The 24,246-nt window shown below is 44.5% G+C and overlaps 1 protein-coding gene across 6 annotated transcripts in view; it reads left to right on the top strand.

Moving 5' to 3' along the window:
- Positions 1-24,246, top strand: part of LOC106565964 (kazrin) — a 402,794-nt gene that overhangs the window by 356,309 nt on the left and 22,239 nt on the right. For all 6 annotated transcript variants that reach the window (XM_045691861.1, XM_014133668.2, XM_045691860.1 and 3 more), the window contains one exon: positions 22,273-22,470. In XM_045691861.1, the coding sequence (XP_045547817.1) occupies positions 22,273-22,470 (198 nt within the window). The remainder of the gene's footprint in view (positions 1-22,272; positions 22,471-24,246) is intronic.

Genomic DNA, 24,246 nt, shown 5'->3' on the forward strand with positions numbered 1-24,246 from the left:
AAGTTTTAATGACTCCAACTAAAGTGTATGTAAACTTCCTACGTCATCTGTAGATATTCCATTAAAAATCAGCCATTTCCAGCTACAATAGTCATTTACAACATTAACAATGTCTACACTGTATTTCTGATCAATTCGATGTTATATGTGCTTTTTTTTCAAAACAAGGACTTTTCTAAGTGACCCCAAACTTTTGAACAGTACTGGGGGCGGCAGGTAGCCTAGTGGTTATAGCATTGGGCCAGTAACCGAAAGGCTGCTAGATCAAATCCCTGAGCTGAAAAAGTAAACATCTGTCGTTTTTCCCCTGAACAAAGCAGTTAACCCACTGTTCCTTGGCCGTCATTGTAAATAACAATTTGTTCTTAACTGACTTGCCTAGTTAAATAAAGTTAAAATAAATATATGTATATAATGTTTTGGTTTTTTTACATATTGTGAGATTACTGCGTTCCTACTAATGCTGCTGCTGCAAACCCACTGAAACCTTTCCCTGTTCAGCACTCCACATACTGGAGAATATAATACAGTAAAATACAGTAAAGCCATGGATGGAAATATAGGATCAATTCTCTTAAATGGTGGAGCTTTGTAGAATGTACTGGATGACAGTGTGCTGGTCATCCAGTACACTGGTTTCAAGCCTGCTGATACTGTGCCAGATTTATACAGAAATGTAAGACTGTCTCTGTCACTCTCCTAACCAGGGTTGGGTAGGTTAATTTCTAAATGTAACTCATTACAGTTACCTGTCCAAAATGTTAGTAAGTAACGTAACTTTTGGTTTGCCCAAACCCAGTAAAGTAATCTGATTACTTTTGTATTACTTTCCCCTTTAGAGGCTTTAGAAAAAGACAAAAAGGATTCTTTGAACACATTTGGTGTGTCATCATAGTGGTCTCTGACTTGTGCACAGACTGTCTCAGGTGGAACAAACTTAAACTTGTGCCTTTTTTCAATGTTGAATTGAATGCTATTGAGAAAATAGAAAGGTGCCATAGTCATCCTTACTGAATTAAAAAGTAATCCAAGAAGTAATCAAGTTATTCAAATGTATCTGTAATCTGATTACAATATTTTAGCTGGTAACCTAACTGAATGAAGTTAGTTTTTTTGTAATCAGATTACATGTAACTGATTACCTGTAATCAGTTACTCCCCAACCCTGTTCCAAACATACAGTATGGAGTCACATATACACTGAATAAAAATCTAAACACAACATGCAACAATTTCTAATATTTTACTGAGTTACAGTTCATATTGAAATAAATTCATTTGGCCTTAATCTATGGATTTCCCATGACTCGGAATACAAATATGCATCTGTTGGTCACAGATACCTTAAATAGAAGGTAGGGGTGTGGATCAGAAAACCAGTCAATATCTGATGTGACCACTATTTGCCTCATGCAGCGCGACACATCAATCAATCAAATGTATTTATAAAGCCCTTCTTACATCAGCCGATGTCACAAAGTGCTATACAGAAACCCAGCCTAAAACCCCAAACAGCAAACAATGCAGATGTAGAAGCACGGTGGCTAGGAAAAACTCCATAGAAAGGCAGGAACCTCGGAAGAAACCTAGAGAGGAACCAGACTCTGAGGGGTGGCCAGTCCTCTTCTGGCTGTGGTGGATGGAGATTATAACAGTACATGGCCAAGATGTTCAAACGTTCATAGATGACCAGCAAGGTCAAATAATAATCAGTGGTTGTAGAGGGTGCAACAGGTCAGTACCTCAGGAGTAAATGTCAGTTGGCTTTTCATAGCCGAGCATTCAGAGGTCGAGACAGCAGGTGCAGTAGAGACAGAGAGTCGAAAACAGCAGGTCCAGGACAAGGTAGCATGTCCGGTGAACAGGTCAAGGTTCCATAGCCGCAGGCAGAATAGTTGAAACTGGAGCAGCAGCAGGTGGACTGTGATGGACTGGGGACAGCAGGGTGACTGGGGACAGCAAGGAGTCATCCGGCTAGGCTGTCCTGACGCATAGTCCTAGGGCTCAGGTCCTCCGAGAAAAGAGAGAAAAAGAGAGAAAGAATTAGAGGGAGCAAACTTAAATACACACAGGACACCAGAAAAGACAGGAGAAAAATTCCAGATATAACAGACTGATCCTAGCCCCCCGACAAATAAACTATTGCAGCATAAATACTGGAGGCTGAGACCTGAGGGGTCGGGAGACACTGTGGCCCTGACCGACGATACCCCCAGACAGGGCCAACCAGGCATGATATAACTACCACGCACTTTGTCAAAGCACAGCCCCCACACCCTAGAGAGATATCTTCAAACCACCAATTTACTACCCTGACAAGGCCGAGTATAGCCCATAAAGATCTCCCCAACGGCACAAACCCGAGGGGGGCGCCAACCCGGACAGGAAGATCACGTCAGTGACTCAGCCCACTCAAGTGACGCACCCCTCCTAGGGACGGCATGGAAGAGCACCTGTAAGCCAGTGATTCAGCCCCCATAATAGGGTTAGAGGCAGAGAATCTCAGTGGAGAGAGGGGAACCGGCCAGGCAGAGACAGTAAGGGTGGTTCGTTGCTCCAGTACCTTTCCGTTCACCTTCACACCTTTGGGCCAGACTGCACTCAATCATACAGTGGGGGAAAAAAGTATTTGATCCCCTGCTGATTTTGTACGTTTGCCCACGTACAAAGAAATGATCAGTCTATAATTTTAATAGTAGGTTTATTTGAACAGTGAGAGACAGAATAACAACAACAAAATCCAGAAAAACTCATGTCAAAAATGTTATAAAATGATTTGCATTTTAATGAGGAAATAAGTATTTGACCCCTCTGCAAAACATGACTTAGTACTTGGTGGCAAAACCCTTGTTGGCAATCACAGAGGTCAGACGTTTCTTGTGGTTGGCCATCAGGTTTGCACACATCTCAGGAGGGATTTTCTCTCACTCCTCTTTGCAGATCTTCTCCAAGTCATTAAGGTTTCGAGGCTGACGTTTGGAAATTCGAACCTTCAGCTCCCTCCACAGATTTTCTATGGGATTAAGGTCTGGAGACTGGCTAGGCCACTCCAGGACCTTAATGTGCTTCTTCTTGAGCCACTCCTTTGTTGCCTTGGCCGTGTGTTTTGTGTCATTGTCATGCTGGAATACCCATCCACGACCCATTTTCAATGCCCTGGCTGAGGGAAGGAGGTTCTCACCCAAGATTTGACGGTACATGGCCCCGTCCTTTGATGTGGTGAAGTTGTCCTGTCCCCTTAGCAGAAAAACACCCCCAAAGCATAATGTTTCCACCTCCATGTCAGACGGTGGAGATGGTGTTCTTGGGGTCATAGGTGGCATTCCTCCTCCTCCAAACACGGCGAGTTGAGTTGATGTCAAAGAGCTCCATTTTGGTCTCATCTGACCACAACACTTTCACCAGTTGTCCTCTGAGTCATTCAGATGTTCATTGGCAAACTTCAGACGGGCATGTATATGTATTCTTGAGCAGGGGGACCTTGCGGGCGCTGCAGGATTTCAGTCCTTCACGGCGTAGTATGTTACCAATGGTTTTCTTGGTGACTATGGTCCCAGCTGCCTTGAGATCATTGACAAGATCCTCCCGTGTAGTTCTGGGCTGATTCCTCACCTTTCTCATGATCATTGCAACTCCACGAGGTGAGATCTTGCATGGAGCCCCAGGCCGAGGGATATTGACAGTTCTTTTGTGTTTCGTCCATTTGCGAATAATCGCACCAAATGTTGTCACCTTCTCACCAAGCTGCTTGGCGATGGTCTTGTAGCCCATTCCAGCCTTGTGTAGATCTACAATCTTGTCCCTGACATCCTTGGAGAGCTCTTTGATCTTGGCCATGGTGGAGAGTTTGGAATCTGATTGATTGATTGCTTCTGTGGACAGGTGTCTTTTTTTTACAGTTAACAAGGGAGCCAGAAATCTTTCTGATTGAGAGGGGGTCAAATACTTATTTCCCTCAATAAAATGCAAATCAATTTATAACATTTCTGTCATGCGTTTTTCTGGATATTTTTGTTGTTATTCTGTCTCTCACTGTTCAAATAAACCTACCATTAAAATTATAGACTGATCCTTTCTTTGTCAGTGGGCAAACATACAAAATCAGCAGGGGATCAAATACTTTTTTCCCCCACTGTAGGACCTACTGAAGAGATGAGTCTTCAATAAAGACTTAAAGATCGAGACCGATTCTACGTCTCTCACATGGATAGGCAGACCATTCCATAAAAATGGAGCTCTATAGGAGAAAGTCCTTCCTCCAGCTGTTTGCTTAGAAATTCTAGGGACAATAAGGAGGCCTGCGTCTTGTGACCGTAGCGTACGTGTAGGTATGTACGGCAGGACCAAATCGGAAAGATAGGTAGGTGTCACGATTCCCACCGACGGTGGCGCCCCCTCCTGCTCCGGTGGCGCTCGGCGGTCGTCGTCACCGGCCTATTAGCTAGCACTGATTCCCTTTTTTGGTTTTCCCTTTTTTTGGTTTTGTGCACCTGTGTTTAGTTTGGGTAATTAGCGGGGCTATTTAATTTAGCTGGTCCGCTTCCGTGTTGTGCTGGATTATTTCGTTACTGATGGCTCATGTTCGTGTCGGCGCTGTTTTACGCCGTGTGTGTTTTCTCCCCAGTGTTTGGGAATATTTGTTTTGTGTGTGAGTGTACATTAAATACGCCACTACCCTGTGCTCGCTGCTTCCTGTGCCTCATTCCTTCACCACGACTACCAAGTCATTACAGTAGGAGCAAGCCCATTTAATGCTTTGTAGGTTAACAGTAAAATCTTGAAATCAGCCCTAGCTTTAACAGGAAGCCAGTGTAGAGAGGCTAGCACCTGAGTAATATGATCACATTTGTTGGTTCTAGTCAAGATTCTAGCAGCCATGTTTAGCACTAACTGAAGTTTATTTAGTGCTTTATCCGGGTAGCCGGAAAGTAGAGCATTGCAGTAGTTTAGTCTAGGAGTGACAAAAGCATGGATACGTTTTTCTGCATCATTTTTGGACATAAAGTTTCTGATTTTTGCAATGTTAAGTAGATGTAAAAAAGCTGTCCTTGAAACAGTCTTAATTAAGATGTTCATCAAAAGAGAGATTAGGGTCCAGAGTAACGCCGAGGTCATTCACAGTTTTATTTGAGACAACTGTACAACCATCAAGATGAATTGTCAGATCCAACAGAAGATCTCTTTGTTTCTTGGGACCTAGAACTAGCATCTCTGTTTTGTTCGAGTTTGAGGCTTCACCATGTTTCATTGAAATGTACAGCTGTGTATCGTCTGCATAGCAGTGAAAGTTAACATTATGTTTCCGAATGACATTACCAAGAGGTAAAATATATAGTCAAAACAATAGTGGTCCTAAAACATAACCTTGAGGAACACCGAAATGTACAGTTGATTTGTCAGAGGACAAACCATCCACAGAGACAAACTGATATCTTTCCGACAGATAAGATCTAAACCAGGCCAGAACTTGTCCGTGTAGACCAATTTGGGATTCCAATCTCTCCAAAAGAATGTGGAGATCAATGGTATCAAAAGCAGCTCTAAGGTCTAGGAGCACAAGGACAGATGCAGAGCCTTGGTCTGATGCCATTAAAAGGTAATTTACCACCTTCAAGTGTGCAGTCTCAGTGCTATGATGGGGTCTAGAACCAGACTGAAGCATTTCGTATACATTGTTTGTCTTCAGGAAGGCAGTGAGTTGTTGCGCAACAGCTTTTTCTAACATTTTTGAGAGGAATGGGAGATTTGATATAGGCCAATGGTTTTTAATATTTTCTGGGTCAAGATTTTGCTTTTTCAGAAGAGGTTTTATTACTGCCACTTTTAGTGAGTTTGGTAGACATCCGGTGGATAGGGAGGCGTTTATTATTTGTTCAACATAGGAGGGCCAAGCACAGGAAGCAGCTCTTTCCGTAGTTTAGTTGGAATAGGGTCCAGTATGCAGCTTGAAGGTTTAGAGGCCATGACTATTTTCATCAATGTGTCAAGAGATATAGTATTAAAAAACGTGTCTCCCTTGATCAAAGGTCCTGGCAGTGTTGTGCAGACTCAGGACAACTGAGCTTTAGAGAAATATGCAGATTTAAAGAGGAGTCTGTAATTTGCTTTCTAATGATCATGATCTTTTCGTCAAAGAAATTCATGAATTTATCACTGCTGAAGTGAAAGCCATCTTCTCTTGGGGAATGCTGCTTTTTAGTTAGCTTTACAACAGTATCAAAAATACATTTTTTATTGTTCTTATTCTCTTAAGTTGGAAAAATAGGATGATCGAGCAGCAGTGAGGGCTCTTTGATACTGCACGATACTGTCTTTCCAAGCCAATTGGAAGACTTCCAGTTTGGTGTAGCGCCATTTCCGTTCCAATTTTCTGGAAGCTTGCTTCAGGGCTCGGGTATTTTCTGTATACCAGGGAGCTAGTTTCTTATGACAAATGTTTTTTGTTTTTAGGGGGTGCAACTGCATCTAGGGTATTATGCAATGTTACATTTAGTTCCTCAGTTAGGTGGTTAACCGATTTTTGTTCTCTGACGTCCTTCGGTAGGTGGAGGGAGTCTGGAAGGGCATCTAGGAATCTTTGGGTTGTCTCAGAATTTATAGCACGGCTTTTGATGATCCTTGGTTGGGGTCTGAGCAGATTATTTGTTGTGATTGCAAACGTAATAACATGGTGGTTCAATAGTCCAGGATTATGAGGAAAAACATTAAGATCCACAATATTTATTCCACGGGACAAAACTGGGTCCAGAGTATGACTGTGGCAGTGAGTAGGCCCAGAGACATGTTGGACAAAACCCACTGAGTCAATGATGGCTCCGAAAGCCTATTGGAGTGGGTCTGTGGACTTTTCCATGTGAATATTAGTCACCAAAAATGTGAATATTATCTGCCATGACTACAAGGTCCGATAGGAATTCAGGGAACACATCTCCTTCGCATATAGAGTTTATCAGGCTATTGATTGTGGCCTGTGGAATGTTGTTAGACTCCTCGTAAATGGCTGTGCGAAGTTGCTGGATCTTGGCGGGAACTGGAACAGGCTGTCATACACGTTAATCCAGAGCATCCCACACATGCTCAATGGGTGACATGTCTGGTGAGTATGCAGGCCATGGAAGAACTGGGACATTTTCAGCTTCCAAGAATTGTGTACAGATCCTTGCGACATGGGGCCATGCATTATCACGCTGAAACATGAGGTGATGGTGGTGGATGAATGGCACGACAATGGGACTGAGGATCTCGTCATGATATCACTCTGCATTCAAATTGCCATCGATAAAATGCAATTGTGTCTGAATACTGTAGCTTATGCCTGCCCATACCATAACCCACCACCATGGGGCACTCTGTTCACAATGTTGACATCAGCAAACCACTCGCCAACACAACGCCATCTGCCCGGTACAGTTGAAAACGGGCGTGCCAGTGGCCATCATAGGTGAGCATTTTCCCACTGAAGTCGGTCAAACTGCAGTCAGGTCAAGACCCTGGTGAGGACGACGAGCACGCAGATGAGCTTCCCTGAGACGGTTTCTGACAGTTTGTGCAGAAATTCTTTGGTTGTGCAAACCCACAGTTTCATCAGGTGTCCGGGTAGCTGGTCTCAGACGATCCCGCAGGTGAAGAAGCCAGATATGGAGGTCCTGGGCTGGTGTGGTTAAACGTGGTCTGAGGTTGTGAGGCCAGTTGAATGTACTGTCAAATTCTCTAAAATGACATTGGAGGTGGCTTATGGTAGAGAAATTAGCATTCAATTCTCTGGTAACAGCTCTGGTGAATATTCCTGCAGTCAGCATGCCAATTGCACGCTCCCTCAAAACATTGTGTTGGGTGAAAAATGGCACATTTTAGAGTGGTATTTTATTGTCCCCCAGCACAAGGTGCACCTGTGTAATGATCATTATGTTTAATCAGCTTCTTGATATGCCATACAGTCTACATTTTTGTCATTTAGCAGATGCTCTTATCGAGAGCAACTTACAGTAGTGAGTGCATACATTTTTTCACACTGGTCCCACGTGGTTTTCAAACCCACAACCTTGGCATTGCAAGCGCCATGGTATACCAATTGAGCCACACCAGGTAGATTGATTGTCTTGGCAAAATACATTCTCACTAACAGGGATGTAAACAAATTTCAGCCCAACATTTTAGAGAAATAAGCTTTTTGTCCTTATGGCAAATTTTGGGGATCTTTAATTTCAGATCATGAAACATGGGACCAGCACTTTACATATTGCGTTTCTATTTTTTTTCAGTGTACTTTGTTATATATATTAACTAAAGTAGACTCTTACCAGCTCTAACCAGCCTGAGCCGTCTTCCATCCTGCATTACCCACACTGTCTCTCAATTAGAGAAAGCGGCCCCTGCAGTGTGTGTAAATGGGTATGTTAAATAGTATTTTCCAAGGTCAATAATGCTGTTAGGTGCACTGTTAGTACTGCAAGAATAATGTGAAGTGTTTGAAAATGTAAATGTAAAAAAATTATTAATGCACATATTTGAGTTTGGTTATTATATTTTGAAAGGGCCACGGTTTGCCTAATCATGTAAGCTCTTTCTCCCTGTTGTTGGCTGGCTAATTTCCTGCTATAACAAACCCGAGGAACATAACATAGTACATTTATTACACTGAATATTGCAGGCAGAGAGGCAAATAATTAATTGTCATACCGCGTCAATCTAACAGGGTCCGTGGAGATGCTTATTAAGATGAAATAGAGATCTGCACACATTAACCACTGGATAATGGACAGTTTCACACTGTATTGGAGGTGTCGTGTCTGTGCAGCTCCTCTCAGTTAGGACAGTGCCTGTGGACATTTATAGTGAACATAGTAGGTGTAGGACGAATTTGATGTCACTCCGGTCAGTGATGTGGCTACCTGACACAGGGAGAGGAGTTGCCATATGATCATAGCCTCCAGCATAGTAACACATGTAGGCCGAGGGAGGACGGTGGGTGACACCTGCCCAGAAATTCCTACACAGCATGCTACGTAGAAGTAGAGCAGATGGCTGCTGTCAAGGATGTGTTTGACACTCGTTTCAAACACACAGCACAGGTAGTCATCTAGTTAATACCTCTGGCCCCAGCCCCCTTTTAGCCATGAGACCTGTCTGTTCAGTAAGCTGTGTCCCGTCTCTCTCTGTGTCTGATTGGAGAAGCCAGGGAGAGAGGGAAGAGGACAGGTTGATGGCCTGGTCAGAGCAGCCCTGATGCTAGACACTCTAATGGAGGGAGACATGGCTCAGACTGGAGTAATTGAGTGAAGAGACGAGTGACCTTCTCTCCTCAGGGAGGAAGCTAATGGAACAGGCATGCTCCCTGTCTACTGGTGGTGCTAAGACTAAGACTGGAGTCAGGGAGACAATGACAACAACAACAACAATGCAATGGGTGCACTATACACACACGTACACATGGATTTTGTGTTGTATATATGTGGTAGTAGAGTAGGGGCCTGAGGGCACACACTTATTGTTTTGTGAAATCTGTTGTAAAATGTATTGTCATGTTTTTTTAAATTGTATAACTGCCTGAATTTTGCTGGACCCCAGGAAGAATAGCTGCTGCCTTGGCAGGAACTTATGAGGATCCATAATAAATACAAATACAAATGGGATTTTCAACCGGCCAGGGCACATTATGGCCAGTAAAGTACATACAATTTATTTTGGCTTATTCTTCAATAGTGTATACTAATATATTACCTCTGAGGCTTGTCCCTCATATGTGCCTGTGTATTGTGTAAGAAGAGACAAACAGACATAAATCATTTCATGCTTTGCATGTCTTTACAAAAAAAACAACTGACCCCACAAACACACTCCCTCTCACAGCCCTCAGTTGACAGCCCTCAGTGTGGTTTAAGTGTCCAGTACGACACGACGTGTAGCCTCTTTTCTTCTGATCATGTCCCTGCCAAATGGCTTTTCCACACTGAAATGGCCACGTTGTCTCTGGGGGAAAATAAAGAAGATTCTAAAGGTTTTGCTTTGCCTTGCCTTCATTTCATCCTGACTTTAAAGCAGGCAGGGAGGGAGGCAAGGGAACCTAAAAAAGGAGTGATTATGCAGCTCAGAGCTGACAGTGGGGGAGTAATGGCAGGATCAATGGAAAAGTGTATTTGAGGGAATTATGGTGCTGATTGCTTGTGCTTAAATCACCCTCTGTTCTGTTCTCACAGTATCTAGAGAATCTCTGAGTGCTCACCGTGTGTCTGTCTTTCTTATGTTGAGTCACGTTGGATGGCTCTGTTCCAACTGCTCTGCTACAGTTAGTGCAGATGCATACACTCTACAATGCTGGTGATACTGACAATTTCCTTCAAGTAGCCTACTTACCCATACATATAATTCTACATGATCATTATCATAATACACATATATGATATCAGATTTAGAGTTAAACTGTCCTGAAACACTCAATTCAATTCAATTCAAGGGGTTTTATTGGCATGGGAAACATATGTTAACATTGCCAAAGCAAGTGGAGTAGATAATATGCAAAAGTGAAATAAACAATAAAAATGAACAGTAAACATTACACTCCCAGAAGTTCCAAAAGAATAAAGACATTACAAATGTCATATTATGTATATATACAGTGTTGTAACGATGTACAAATGGTTAAAGTACAAAAGGGAAAATAAATATGGGTTGTATTTTCAATGGTGTTTGTTCTTCACTGGTTGACCTTTTCTTGTGGCAACAGGGCACACATCTTGCTGCTGTGATTACACACTGTGGTATGTCACCCAGTAGATATGGGAGTTTATCAAAATCGTGTTTGTTTTCAAATTCTTTGTGGATCTGTGTATTCTGAGGAAATATGTGTCTCTAATACAATGGGCAGGAGATTAGGAAGTGCAGCTCAGTTTCCACCTCATTTTGTGGGCAGTGTGTACATAGCCTGTCTTCTCTTGAGAGCCAGGTCTGTCTATGAGCCAGGTCTATGAGCCAGGTCTGTGTTTCTCAATAGCAAAACTATGCTCACTGAGTCTGTACATAGTCAAAGCTTTCCTTAAGTTTGGGTCAGTCACAGTGGTCAGGTATTCTGCCACTGTGTACTGTCTGTTTAGGGCCAAATAGCATTCTAGTTTGCTCTGTTTTTTTGTTAACCTGTTGGGTCTAGGGGGCAGCATTTGCACGTCTGGATAAAAAAAATGTACCCGATTTAATCTGGTTACTAATCCTACCCAGTAACTAGAATATGCATATACTTATTATATATGGATAGAAAACACTCTAAAGTTTCCAAAACTGTTTGAATGGTGTCTGTGAGTATAACAGAACTCATTTGGCAGGCAAAACCCTGAGACATTTTCTGACAGGAAGTGGATACCTGATGTGTTGTATTGACTTTAAACCTATCCCATTGAAAAACACAGGGGTTTAGGAATATTTTGGCACTTCCTATTGCTTCCACTAGATGTCACCAGCCTTTACAAAGTGTTTTGAGTCTTCTGGAGGGAGATCTGACCGAACAAGAGCCATGGAACGGTGATGTCCCATTAGACACCTGGCGCGCTACTTCATGTTGGGTACCCTCGTTCCAATACGTTATAAAAGACTATGCATTCGTCCACCTTGAATATTATTCATGTTCTGGTTAAAAAAGGCCCTAATGATTTATGCTATACAACGTTTGACATGTTTGAACGAACGGAAATATATTTTTTCCCCTCGTTCATGACGAGAAGTCCGGCTGGCTTACATCATGTGCTAACGAGACGGAGATTTTTGGACATAAATGATGAGCTTTTTTGAACAAAACTACATTCGTTATGGACCTGTGATACCTGGAAGTGACATCTGATGAAGAGAATCAAAGGTAATGGATTATTTACATAGTATTTTCGATTTTAGATCTCCCCAACATGACGTCTAGTCTGTATCGCAACGCGTATTTTTCTGGGCACAGTGCTCAGATTATTGCAAAGTGTGATTTCCCAGTAAGGTTATTTTTAAATCTGGCAAGTTGATTGCGTTCAAAAGATGTAAATCTATAATTCTTTAAATGACAATATAATATTTTACCAATGTTTTCTAATTTTAATTATTTAATTTGTGACGCTGACTTGACTGCCGGTTATTGGAGGGAAACGATTTCCTCAACATCAATGCCATAGTAAAACGCTGTTTTTGTATATAAATATCAACTTGATAGAACTAAAAATGCATGCATTGTCTAACATAATGTCCTAGGAGTGTCATCTGATGGAGATTGTAAAAGGTTAGTGCATCATTTTAGCTGGTTTTATGGTTTTGGTGACCCTGTCTTTGACTTGACAAAACATTACACACAACTCTTGTAAATGTACTGTCCTAACATACTCTAAATTTATGCTTTCGCCGTAAAACCTTTTTGAAATCGTAAAACGTGGTTAGATTAAGGAGATGTTTATCTTTCAAATGGTGTAACATAGTTGTATTTTTGAAAAATTTGAATTTTGACATTTATTTGGATTCAAATTTGCCGCTCTTGAAATGCACCTGCTGTTGATGGAGTGCACCACGGGTGGCACGCTAGCGTCCCACCTAGCCCCAAGAGGTTTTTAATTCTTTCCAATGTGCCAAGTAATTATCTTTTTGTTTTCTCATGACTTGGTTGGGTCTAATTGTATTGCTGTCCTGGGGCTCTGTGGGGTGTGTTTGTGTTTGTGAACAGAGCCCCAGGATCAGCTTGCTTAGGGGACTCTTCTCCAGGTTCATCTCTCTGTAGGTGATGGCTTTGTTATGGAAGGTTTGGGAATCACTTCCCTTTAGGTGGGTGTAGAATTTAACAGCTATTTTCTGGATTTTGATTATTAGCGGGTATCGGCCTAATTCTGCTCTTCATGCATTATTTGGGGTTCTACGTTTTACATGGAGGATATTTTTGCAGTCTCAATTTGTTTTTTGTCCCATTTTGTGAATTCTTGGTTGGTGAGCGGACCCCAGACCTCACAACCATAAAGGGCAATGGGTTCTATAACTCCTATAAATCCTAATTGGTATGTCGAATTTTATGCTCCTTTTGATGGCATAGAAGGCCCTTCTTGCCTTGTCTTTCAGATCGTTCACAGCTTTGTAGAAGTTACCTGTGGCGCTGATGTTTAGGCCGAGGTATGTATTGTTTTTAGTGTGCTCTAGGGCAACGGTGTCTAGATGGAATTTGTATTTGTGGTCCTGGCGACTGTATCTTTTTTGGAACATTATTTTGGTCTTACTGAGATTTACTGTCAGGGCCCAGATCTGGCAGAATCTGTGCAGAAGATCTAGGTGCTGCTGTAGGCCGTCCTTGGTTGGTGACAGAAGCACCAGATCATCAGCAAACAGTAGACATTTGACTTCAGATTCTAGTAGGGTGAGGCCGGGTGCTGCAGACTTTTCTAGTGCCCTCGTCAATTCATTGATATATATATGTTGAAGAGGGTGGGGCTTAAGCTGCATCCCTGTCTCACCCCACGGCCCTGTGTGAAGAAATGTGTGTGTTTTTTGCCTTTTTTAACCACACACTTCTTGTTTGTGTACATGGATTTTATAATGTTGTATGTTTTTCCCCCAACACCACTTTCCATCAATTTGTATAGCAGACCCTCATGCCAAATTGAGTTGAAAGCTTTTTTGAAATCAACAAAGCATGAGAAGACTTTGACTTTGTTTTGGTTTGTTTGTTTGTCAATTAGTGTGTGCAGGGTAAATACGTGGTCTGTCGTACAATAGAAAAACACCCCTCTTAAATAGGACCTTCAATTAGAAGCAACTAGGAGCAGCTGCTTCCAATTGAAGGTCAACCCAACAAACACCACATAGAAATAGACATACTAGAACTAACATAGAAATAGACTAACAAGAACATAACCCAACAAACCCCGAAACACTCTAAACAAACACCCCTCTTTAATCAGAACATAGCCCAACAAACCCCGAAACATTCTAAACAAACACACCCCTGCCACGTCCTGACCAAACTACAATAACAAATAACCCCTTATACTGGTCAGGACGTGACAGTAGCTCATTCAAGGTAATTGGAGAATCCAGTGGGTTCCGGTAGTCTTTAATAGTTGATTCTTAGATTTGTATTTGATCGTGTATATGTTTTGCTGTTTGTTCTTTGTTCTTTGTTATACACTCTCCATTGTATGGAAGGTTATACAATGACTACATGTACTATAACCTATGGGAATAAGATTATTCACATTTTGTATTATTATTATTTTTATATTCCACATTAGTAACCCTGCTACTAACACAGATTACTATAACAGCACAGTTAGTACAACAGATTACTATAACAGCACAGTTAGTACCAGAGATTACTATAACAGCACAGTTAGTACCACAGATTACTATAACAGCGGAGTTAATACAAAAGATTACTATAGTAGCACAGTTAGTACCACATATTACTCTAACAGCGCTGTTAATACCACAGATTACTATAACAGCACAGTTAGTACCACAGATTACTATAACAGCACAATTAGTGGCACAGATTACTATAACAGCACAGTTAGTACCACAGATTACTTGAACAGCAGTTAGTACCACAGATTACTATAACAGCACAGTTAGTACCACAGATTACTATAACAGCACAGTTAGTACCACAGATTACTATAACAGTACAGTTAGAAGCACAGATTACTATAACAGCACAGTTAGTGGCACATTTACATTTACATTTAAGTCATTTAGCAGACGCTCTTATCCAGAGCGACTTACAAATTGGTGCATTAACCTTATAATATCCAGTGGAACAACCACTTTACAAAAGTGCATCTAAATCTTTTAAGGGGGGGGTTAGAAGGATTACTTTATCCTATCCCAGGTATTCCTTGAAGAGGTGGGGTTTCAGGTGTCTCCGGAAGGTGGTGATTGACTCCGCTGTCCTGGCGTCGTGAGGGAGCTTGTTCCACCATTGGGGTGCCAGAGCAGCGAACAGTTTTGACTGGGCTGAGCGGGAACTGTGCTTCCTCAGAGGTAGGGAGGCGAGCAGGCCAGAGGTGGATGAACGGAGTGCCCTTGTTTGGGTGTAGGGCCTGATCAGAGCCTGAAGGTACGGGGGTGCCGTTCCCCTCACAGCTCCGTAGGCAAGCACCATGGTCTTGTAGCGGATGCGAGCTTCGACTGGAAGCCAGTGGAGAGAGCGGAAGAGCGGGGTGACGTGAGAGAACTTGGGAAGGTTGAACACCAGACGGGCTGCGGCGTTCTGGATGAGTTGTAGGGGTTTAATGGCACAGGCAGGGAGCCCAGCCAACAGAGAGTTGCAATAATCCAGACGGGAGATGACAAGTGCCTGGATTAGGACCTGCGCCGCTTCCTGTGTGAGGCAGGGTCGTACTCTGCGAATGTTGTAGAGCATGAACCTACAGGATCGGGTCACCGCCTTGATGTTGGTGGAGAACGACAGGGTGTTGTCCAGGGTCACGCCAAGGCTCTTAGCACTCTGGGAGGAGGACACAAGGGAGTTGTCAACCGTGATGGCGAGATCATGGAACGGGCAGTCCTTCCCCGGGAGGAAGAGCAGCTCCGTCTTGCCGAGGTTCAGCTTGAGGTGGTGATCCGTCATCCACACTGATATGTCTGCCAGACATGCAGAGATGCGATTCGCCACCTGGTTGTCAGAAGGGGGAAAGGAGAAGATTAATTGTGTGTCATCTGCATAGCAATGATATGAGAGACCATGTGAGGATATGACAGAGCCAAGTGACTTGGTGTATAGCGAGAATAGGAGTGGGCCAAGAACAGAGCCCTGGGGGACACCAGTGGTGAGAGCACGTGGTGCGGAGACAGATTCTCGCCACGCCACCTGGTAGGAGCGACCTGTCAGGTAGGACGCAATCCAAGCGTGGGCGGCGCCGGAGATGCCCAGCTCGGAGAGGGTGGAGAGGAGGATCTGATGGTTCACGGTATCAAAGGCAGCAGATAGGTCTAGAAGGATGAGAGCAGAGGAGAGAGAGTTAGCTTTAGCAGTGCGGAGAGCCTCCGTGACACAGAGAAGAGCAGTCTCAGTTGAATGCCCAGTCTTGAAACCTGACTGATTAGGATCAAGAAGGTCATTCTGAGAGAGAAAGCAAGAGAGCTGGCCAAGGACGGCACGTTCAAGAGTTTTGGAGAGAAAGGAAAGAAGGGATACTGGTCTGTAGTTGTTGACATCGGAGGGATCGAGTGTAGGTTTTTTTCAGAAGGGGTGCAACTCTCGCTCTCTTGAAGACGGAAGGGACGTAGCCAGCGGTCAAGGATGAGTTGATGAGCGAGGTGAGGTAGGGGAGAAGGTCTCCGGAAATGGTCTGGAGAAGAGAGGAGGGGATAGGGTCAAGTGGGCAGGTTGTTGGGCGGCCGGCCGTCACAAGACGCGAGATTTCATCTGGAGAGAGAGGGGAGAAAGAGGTCAAAGCACAGGGTAGGGCAGTGTGAGCAGGACCAGCAGTGTCGTTTGACTTAGCAACGAGGATCGGATGTCGTCAACCTTCTTTTCAAAATGGTTGACGAAGTCATCCGCAGAGAGGGAGGAGGGGGGAGGGGGAGGAGGATTCAGGAGGGAGGAGAAGGTAGCAAAGAGCTTCCTAGGGTTAGAGGCAGATGCTTGGAGTTTAGAGTGGTAGAAAGTGGCTTTAGCAGCAGAGACAGAAGAGGAAAATGTAGAGAGGAGGGAGTGAAAGGATGCCAGGTCCGCAGGGGAGGCGAGTTTTCCTCCATTTCCGCTCGGCTGCCCGGAGCCCTGTTCTGTGAGCTCGCAGTGAGTCGTCGAGCCACGGAGCAGGAGGGGAGGACCGAGCCGGCCTGGAGGATAGGGGACAGAGGAAATCAAAGGATGCAGAGAGGGAGGAGAGGAGGGTTGAGGAGGCAGAATCAGGAGATAGGTTGGAGAAGGTTTGAGCAGAGGGAAGAGATGATAGGGTGGAAGAGGAGAGAGTAGCGGGAGAGAGAGAGCGAAGGTTGGGACGGCGCAATACCATCCGAGTAGGGGCAGAGTGAGAAGTGTTGGATGAGAGCGAGAGGGAAAAGGATACAAGGTAGTGGTCGGAGACTTGGAGGGGAGTTGCAATGAGATTAGTGGAAGAACAGCATCTAGTAAAGATGAGGTCAAGCGTATTGCCTGCCTTGTGAGTAGGGGGGGAAGGTGAGAGGGTGAGGTCGAAAGAGGAGAGGAGTGGAAAGAAGGAGGCAGAGAGGAATGAGTCGAAGGTAGACGTGGGGAGGTTAAAGTCACCCAGAACTGTGAGAGGTGAGCCATCCTCAGGAAAGGAACTTATCAAGGCGTCAAGCTCATTGATGAACTCTCCAAGGGAACCTGGAGGGCGATAAATGATAAGGATGTTAAGCTTGAAAGGGCTGGTAACTGTGACAGCATGGAATTCAAATGAGGAGATAGACAGATGGGTCAGGGGAGAAAGAGAGAATGTCCACTTGGGAGAGATGAGGATTCCAGTGCCACCACCCCGCTGGCTCGATGCTCTAGGGGTATGCGAGAACACGTAGTCAGATGAGGAGAGAGCAGTAGGAGTAGCAGTGTTATCTGTGGTAATCCATGTTTCCGTCAGCGCCAGGAAGTCTAGGGACTGGAGGGTAGCATAGGCTGAGATGAACTCAGCCTTGTTGGCCGCAGACCGGCAGTTCCAGAGGCTGCCGGAGACCTGGAACTCCACGTGGGTCGTGCGCGCTGGGACCACCAGGTTAGAGTGGCAGCGGCCACGCGGTGTGGAGCGTTTGTATGGCCTGTGCAGAGGAGAGAGAGCAGGGATAGACAGACACATAGTAGACAAGCTACAGAAGAGGCTACGCTAATGCAAAGGAGATTGGAATGACAAGTGGACTACACGTCTCGAATGTTCAGGAAGTTAAGCTTACATGGCAAAAATCTTATTGACTAAAATGATACAGTACTGCTGGCTGGTGGAGTAGGCTAGCTAGCAGTGGCTGCGTTGTTGACTTTGAACGTGTAGCTGGCTAGGTAACCTCGATAGTTTCAGTACTACACCTTGTCATGATACAAAGCAACTTTGTAGCTAACATAACACTAATCAAGACGTTCCTTGTAATGTATTTAGTTTCTACAATGCTGCTCGTCGGTAATAGTTGGCTGGGTTAGGAAAAATGGCGTCGCGGGGGACGGAAATAGCTGGCTAGCTAACCTCGATGGCTGGCTAGCTAACAATTATCAAGCTATGACAAAGACAACTAAGTAGCTAGCTAGGTAACACTGCACTAGTCAAATCGTTCCGTTGTAAAGTATTAGTATCTACAGCGCTGCTAGTCGGTAACGGTTGGCTAGCTGGCAGTGGGTTAATGATGACTAGGTGTGTTGACTAAGTCAGCGCTGCGTCGCGGCTGGCTAGCGCACCTCGATAATACATATTACTATAACAGCACAGTTAGTACCACAGATTACTATAACAGCACAGTTAGTGGCACAGATTACTCTAACAGCACAGTTAGTACCACAGATTACTATAACAGCACAGTTAGTGGCACAGATTACTATAACAGCACAGTTAGTACCACAGATTACTATAACAGCACAGTTAGTACCACAGATTACTCTAACAGCACAGTTTGTAGCACAGATTACTCTAACAGCACAGTTTGTAGCACAGATTACTCGAACAGAACAGTTCATTCTACAGATAACTATAACAGCACAGTTACTATTCTTATTTTCATGTTTTTGTTCTACCTTGTGTTATTTGTGGTACTACATTGATATTGATTACTGCATTGTTGGGTTTGGAACTTGCAAGGCACTATACTGCTCGTGACATTAACACTTGAAACTACGACTGCAGTTCATCTGAATATCACATAACTGCCTGGGATGTATACTTCTACTTGTGTCAGGCTGCTCTGCTCTACACAGCTAACAAAGACGGCAGCTGGGCTCGCCTGCAACAAATAAGAAAGCCTGTAGGTAAATAGATGAATAAGCGGATTTAGCCGGCAAGAAGGCTGTGAATGATTGCTCTCTCCAGATACTACCTCCTTCTGCCATGTACAATACAGAGTTGCTGCCTAGCGCGTCTCTCCACAGGCAGAGTCAACAGTGACCGATGGACTGTCCTTTCTCTCTTATCTGGGCCTCTGCAGCCCCACGTCGTCTGGCTACAGGCCCTCACACACTCTTTCTCTGTTTGCACACAGCTCCCCTACACCCTCATTCCGGAGAAGACTCGCCCGTGAAGTTTTGAAATATTTATTATCTATCGTCATGCAACATCACCGAGTGCCAAGTCAATCTCCTGGTTCAGTTACTGTACACAACTAATGCGTAGCACCTATCTGTGTAATGTACAACAAGTACAGTATGAATATTAGAACACACTGCGGCTCTCAGGCCTTGTCAATGCCCTTGGATATCTTTGACTAGAGGAAGGATAGTGGCCAAAACTGTCAGATTTTTACATGCTGTCTCCCAGGTACCAACCAGCCCTGCTCCCTACCCTGCTAAGGGCTGGAAGTGTTTTGGCTGCTGATTTCTGCTGTTGGTATAGCTTCTGCACAGTCATACAAACATTGTGCATCGTTCTGAACCATGATACTGTATATATTCTAGAATCTTTAGTGTGAAAATATAACTCATTATGACTAGTTAATGTCTTTGTTGTGGTGTGCGGCCCGGCCCTTACTGGGGTGAAATAGAAGCTCTAAACTAACCTCAGCTAGTCGATTCCTTGTATCTTATGAAATAGAGGCCTTGACTCCTCTGTTCAGTTCAGGATCTTTGTGTTCAGCGTTTCTTGCCTTGGTAAATGTGCTTGTGTATTAGGAGATACTGTGCCAATTACTGTCTTCGGATTCTCTGTGTTGTATCCTTGGTTTCCTGCTCTTGTTTATCGCTCTAAGTCGCTTGCTCCCAGAGGGCTGTGAGGCAGTTTGTCAGTGGAAAGGCACAGAGCTTGCGTTCCAGATATTTTTTTTATAGAGTCTTATCAAACTACTGTCTCTCACTGGCTCTGCAGCCCTGCCAATTTGTCCTGACACTGTCACTCCTCGTCTACCTCTATCGCTCATCACCCATGGCTTCAGTTTACAGCCTGTGCGTGTGTGTGTGTGTGTGTGTGTGTGTGTGTGTGTGTGTGTGTGAATCCCACTGGGCACAGACATCAATTCAACGTCTATTCCACGTTGGTTCAACATAATTTAATTGGAATGACGTGAAAAAAACATTCATTCAACCGGTGTGTGCCCAGTGGGAGGTGTTGCATATTGTCATATGCTTCATACTCACACTGTTCTGCTCCTCTCCCTTTGTAACCTTGTTACACACCTCCCTCCTCTCCCTTCGTAACCCTGTTACACACCTCCCTCCTCTCCCGTTGTAACCCTGCTACACACCTCCCTCCTCTCCCTTTGTAACCCCTGTTACACACCTCCCTCCTCTCCCTTTGTAACCCTGTTATGCACTTCCCTCCTCTTCCTTTGTAACCCTGTTATGCACTTCCCTCCTCTCCCTTTGTAACCCTGCTACACACCTCCTCTCCCTTTGTAACCCTGTTATGCACCTCCCTCCTCTCCCTTTGTAACCCTGTTACACACCTCCCTCCTCTCCCTTTGTAACCCTGTTACACACCTCCCTCCTCTCCCTTTGTAACCCTGTTACACACCTCCCTCCTCTCCCTTTGTAACCCTTTTATGCACTTCCCTCCTCTCCCTTTGTAACCCTGTTACACACCTCCCTCCTCTCCCTTTGTAACACTGTTACACACCTCCCTCCTCTCCCTTTGTAACCCTGTTACACACCTCCCTCCTCTCCCTTTGTAACCCTGCTACACACCTCCTCTCCCTTTGTACCCTGTTATGCACCTCCCTCCTCTCCCTTTGTAACCCTGTTACACACCTCCCTCCTCTCCCTTTGTAACCCTGTTACACACCTCCCTCCTCTCCCTTTGTAACCCTGTTACACACCTTCTCCCTCTCCCTTTGTAACCCTGTTACACACCTCTCTCCTCTCCCTTTGTAACCCTGTTACACACCTCCCTCCTCTCCCTTTGTAACCCTGTTACACACCTCCCTCCTCTCCCTTTGTAACCCTGTTACACAGCTTCCTCCTCTCCCTTTGTAACCCTGTTACACACCTCTCTCCTCTCCCTTTGTAACCCTGTTACACACCTCCCTCCTCTCCCTTTGTAACCCTGCTACACACCTCCTCTCCCTTTGTAACCCTGTTATGCACCTCCCTCCTCTCCCTTTGTAACCCTGTTAGACACCTCCCTCCTCTCCCTTTGTAACCCTGTTACACACCTCCCTCCTCTCCCTTTGTAACCCTGTTACACACCTTCTCCCTCTCCCTTTGTAACCCTGTTACGCACCTCCCTCCTCTCCCTTTGTAACCCTGTTACGCACTTCCCTCCTCTCCCTTTGTAACCCTGTTATGCACTTCCCTCCTCTCCCTTTGTAACCCTGTTACACACCTTCCTCCTCTCCCTTTGTAACCCTGTTACACACCTCTCTCCTCTCCCTTTGTAACCCTGTTACACACCTCCCTCATCTCCCTTTGTAACCCTGTTACACATCTCCCTCCTCTCCCTTTGTAACCCTGTTACACACCTCCCTCCTCTCCCTTTGTAACCCTGCTACACACCTTCTCCCTCTCCCTTTGTAACCCTGTTACACACCTCCCTCCTCTCCCTTTGTAACCCTGTTACACACCTCACTCCTCTCCCTTTGTAACCCTGTTACACACCTCCCTCCTCTCCCTTTGTAACCCTGTTACACACCTCACTCCTCTCCCTTTGTAACCCTGTTACACACCTTCTCCCTCTCCCTTTGTAACCCTGTTACACACCTCCCTCCTCTCCCTTTGTAACCCTGTTACACACCTCCCTCCTCTCCCTTTGTAACCCTGTTACACACCTCCCTCCTCTCCCTTTGTAACCCTGTTACACACCTTCTCCCTCTCCCTTTGTAACCCTGTTACACACCTCCCTCCTCTCCCTTTGTAACCCTGTTACACACCTTCCTCCTCTCCCTTTGTAATTTTCATTATAATTCTCCATCTCGTTGTCCTTACTCCCTATTTTCTCAACTAATCTCTCCCTTACTCTCCCTCTCCACTCTTCCTTCCCCACCCTTTCCTCATTATTTCACTTCTCTCCATTCCCAACCTCAGGGGTTAAAAGCAGAAATACACATTTCTGTCGACTGTAAGTAATGGAAAATGAAGTCTCTCTCTCTCTCTCTCTCTCTCTCTCTCTCTCTCTCTCTCTCTCTCTCTCTCTCTCTCTCTCTCTCTCTCTCTCTCTCTCTCTCTCTCTCTCTCTCTCTCTCTCTCTCTAGTGTTGCTGCGTGAGGAGGTGGCCCAGCTGCAGGAAGAGGTGCACCTGTTGCGGCAGATGAAGGACATGTTGAGTAAGGACCTGGAGGAGACCCAGGGCCAGGGAGGCTGCTCCTCCCACCTTCTCTCTGACACTGAGCTCCGCGTGCAGATGGGAGACAAGGAGCAGGAGCTGGACCGCGTCAAGGAGGCCTTACAAGGTCAGGGGGAACGCTGTGGTGCTCACTTGTTACCCTGCTAGTCCTACCTTAGTACTACCTGAGTCCTATCCTACTGTCCTACCATAGTTATACCTTACTTTCCTACCTTGCTAGTCCTACCTGAGTCCTACCCTACTGTCACACCTGAGTCATACCCTGCTGTCCTAACTGAGTCATACCCTACCGTCCTACCTTGCTATTCCTACTTGAGTCGTACCCTACTGTCCTCCCTGAGTCCTACCCTAATGTCCTACCTGAGTCATACCCTACTTGTCTACCTTGCTATTCCTACTTGAGTTCTACCCTACTGTCATACCTTACAGTTCTACCTTGCTATTCCTACCAGAATCCTACACTAAGTCCTACCTGAATTCTACCCTGCTAGGTTTATCCAACATGTGCATCAAATTGTGTGTGTAGACTTAACTGAAATATTATCAAAAGGTGAATGTTGCTCACATATCCAATAAAAAATGTGGATTACATAATGAAATATTTATTATGCAGCATTGATGCAATGACGCTGTTGGTCTTATCGAGGCATTAGCCCTAATATACTACACAGCTGTCTGAGCCCCACCTTAAGCCCCATATGTTTCTCACACAGCTCAGTCAAACCCACTTCATCTCACTAGAGATAATATCAGTTTATTACTCAACACATCGATCAGTCAATCCCTTTAAAAAATGTATCTGACCTAAATGTGTCTGGTATGCCCAATATGTTTATCAGTGGAGGCTCCTCAGAGGATGAAGGGGAGGACCAATCTCCTCAGTGAATTTCAGAAAAATAATCAAATAAAATGTAAAATGTTATCCTTTTTAGAGAAAACTAAATATATTCACGTCATCAAACAATTGATTAAAACACACTGTTTTGCAATGAAGGTCTACAGTAGCCTCAGCAGCACTCTGTAGGGTAGCACTATGGTGTAGCCGGAGGACAGCTAGCTTCTGTCCTCCTCTGGGTACATTGACTTCAATACAAAACTGAGGAGGCTCATCATGGTTCTCACCCTCTTCCATAGACTTAAACAGTAATTATGACAACTTCCAGAGGACGTCCTCCAACCTATCAGAGCTCGTGCAGCATGATATGACATGTTGTCCACCCAATCAAAGGGTCAGAGAATGAATCTAGTACTGAAAGCATAAGCTACAGCTAGCTAGCACTGCAGTGCATAAAATGTGGTGAGTAGTTGACTCAAAGAGAGAAAAATACAATAGTTGAACAGTTTTGAACTAATACCTTTCTTCCAAAATTAAGGAGAAGCTAGAGAGAGAGAGCTAGCTATATTTAGTATATATTTTTTCCTTTTCACTTTCACTTACTTAGCTAGCATTGAATGCAGCTAGATAGTTTAGTCTACTCAAACACCTGGCTCAAACAGAGAGGCATGCTATGTTAGCTAGCTGGCTATAGCTATCCAACACTGGAACTCTTCCAAGTCAAGGTACTGTAACTTTTTGCTTTTATTATTTTATTGCCACCTGGGCCCACCGGTAAAACTGCTGGCTGCTGACTGTACACTGTACTGCATGATAGCAGGTTTACTAACACGTTTGTTCTAGTAACTATGTTGACTATGACGTGAAAATGATGTAGGCTGTGTGTAGCGGTTAGCGCTCATGATATAAAGGTTTGGCTTCCAAAAAATGTTTTACCTGGTCACAGACAGCTGATATGTTGTGCACTGAATTCCACAAGCGAAAGGGAAAAGGTGAGAAGAGCAGAGTGTGTAGATTGATGCGAGAAGGTATTATTTATACAATGAG

This window comes from Salmo salar, chromosome ssa12, assembly GCF_905237065.1.
Source record: "Salmo salar chromosome ssa12, Ssal_v3.1, whole genome shotgun sequence".
Taxonomy (NCBI): Eukaryota; Metazoa; Chordata; class Actinopteri; order Salmoniformes; family Salmonidae; genus Salmo; species Salmo salar.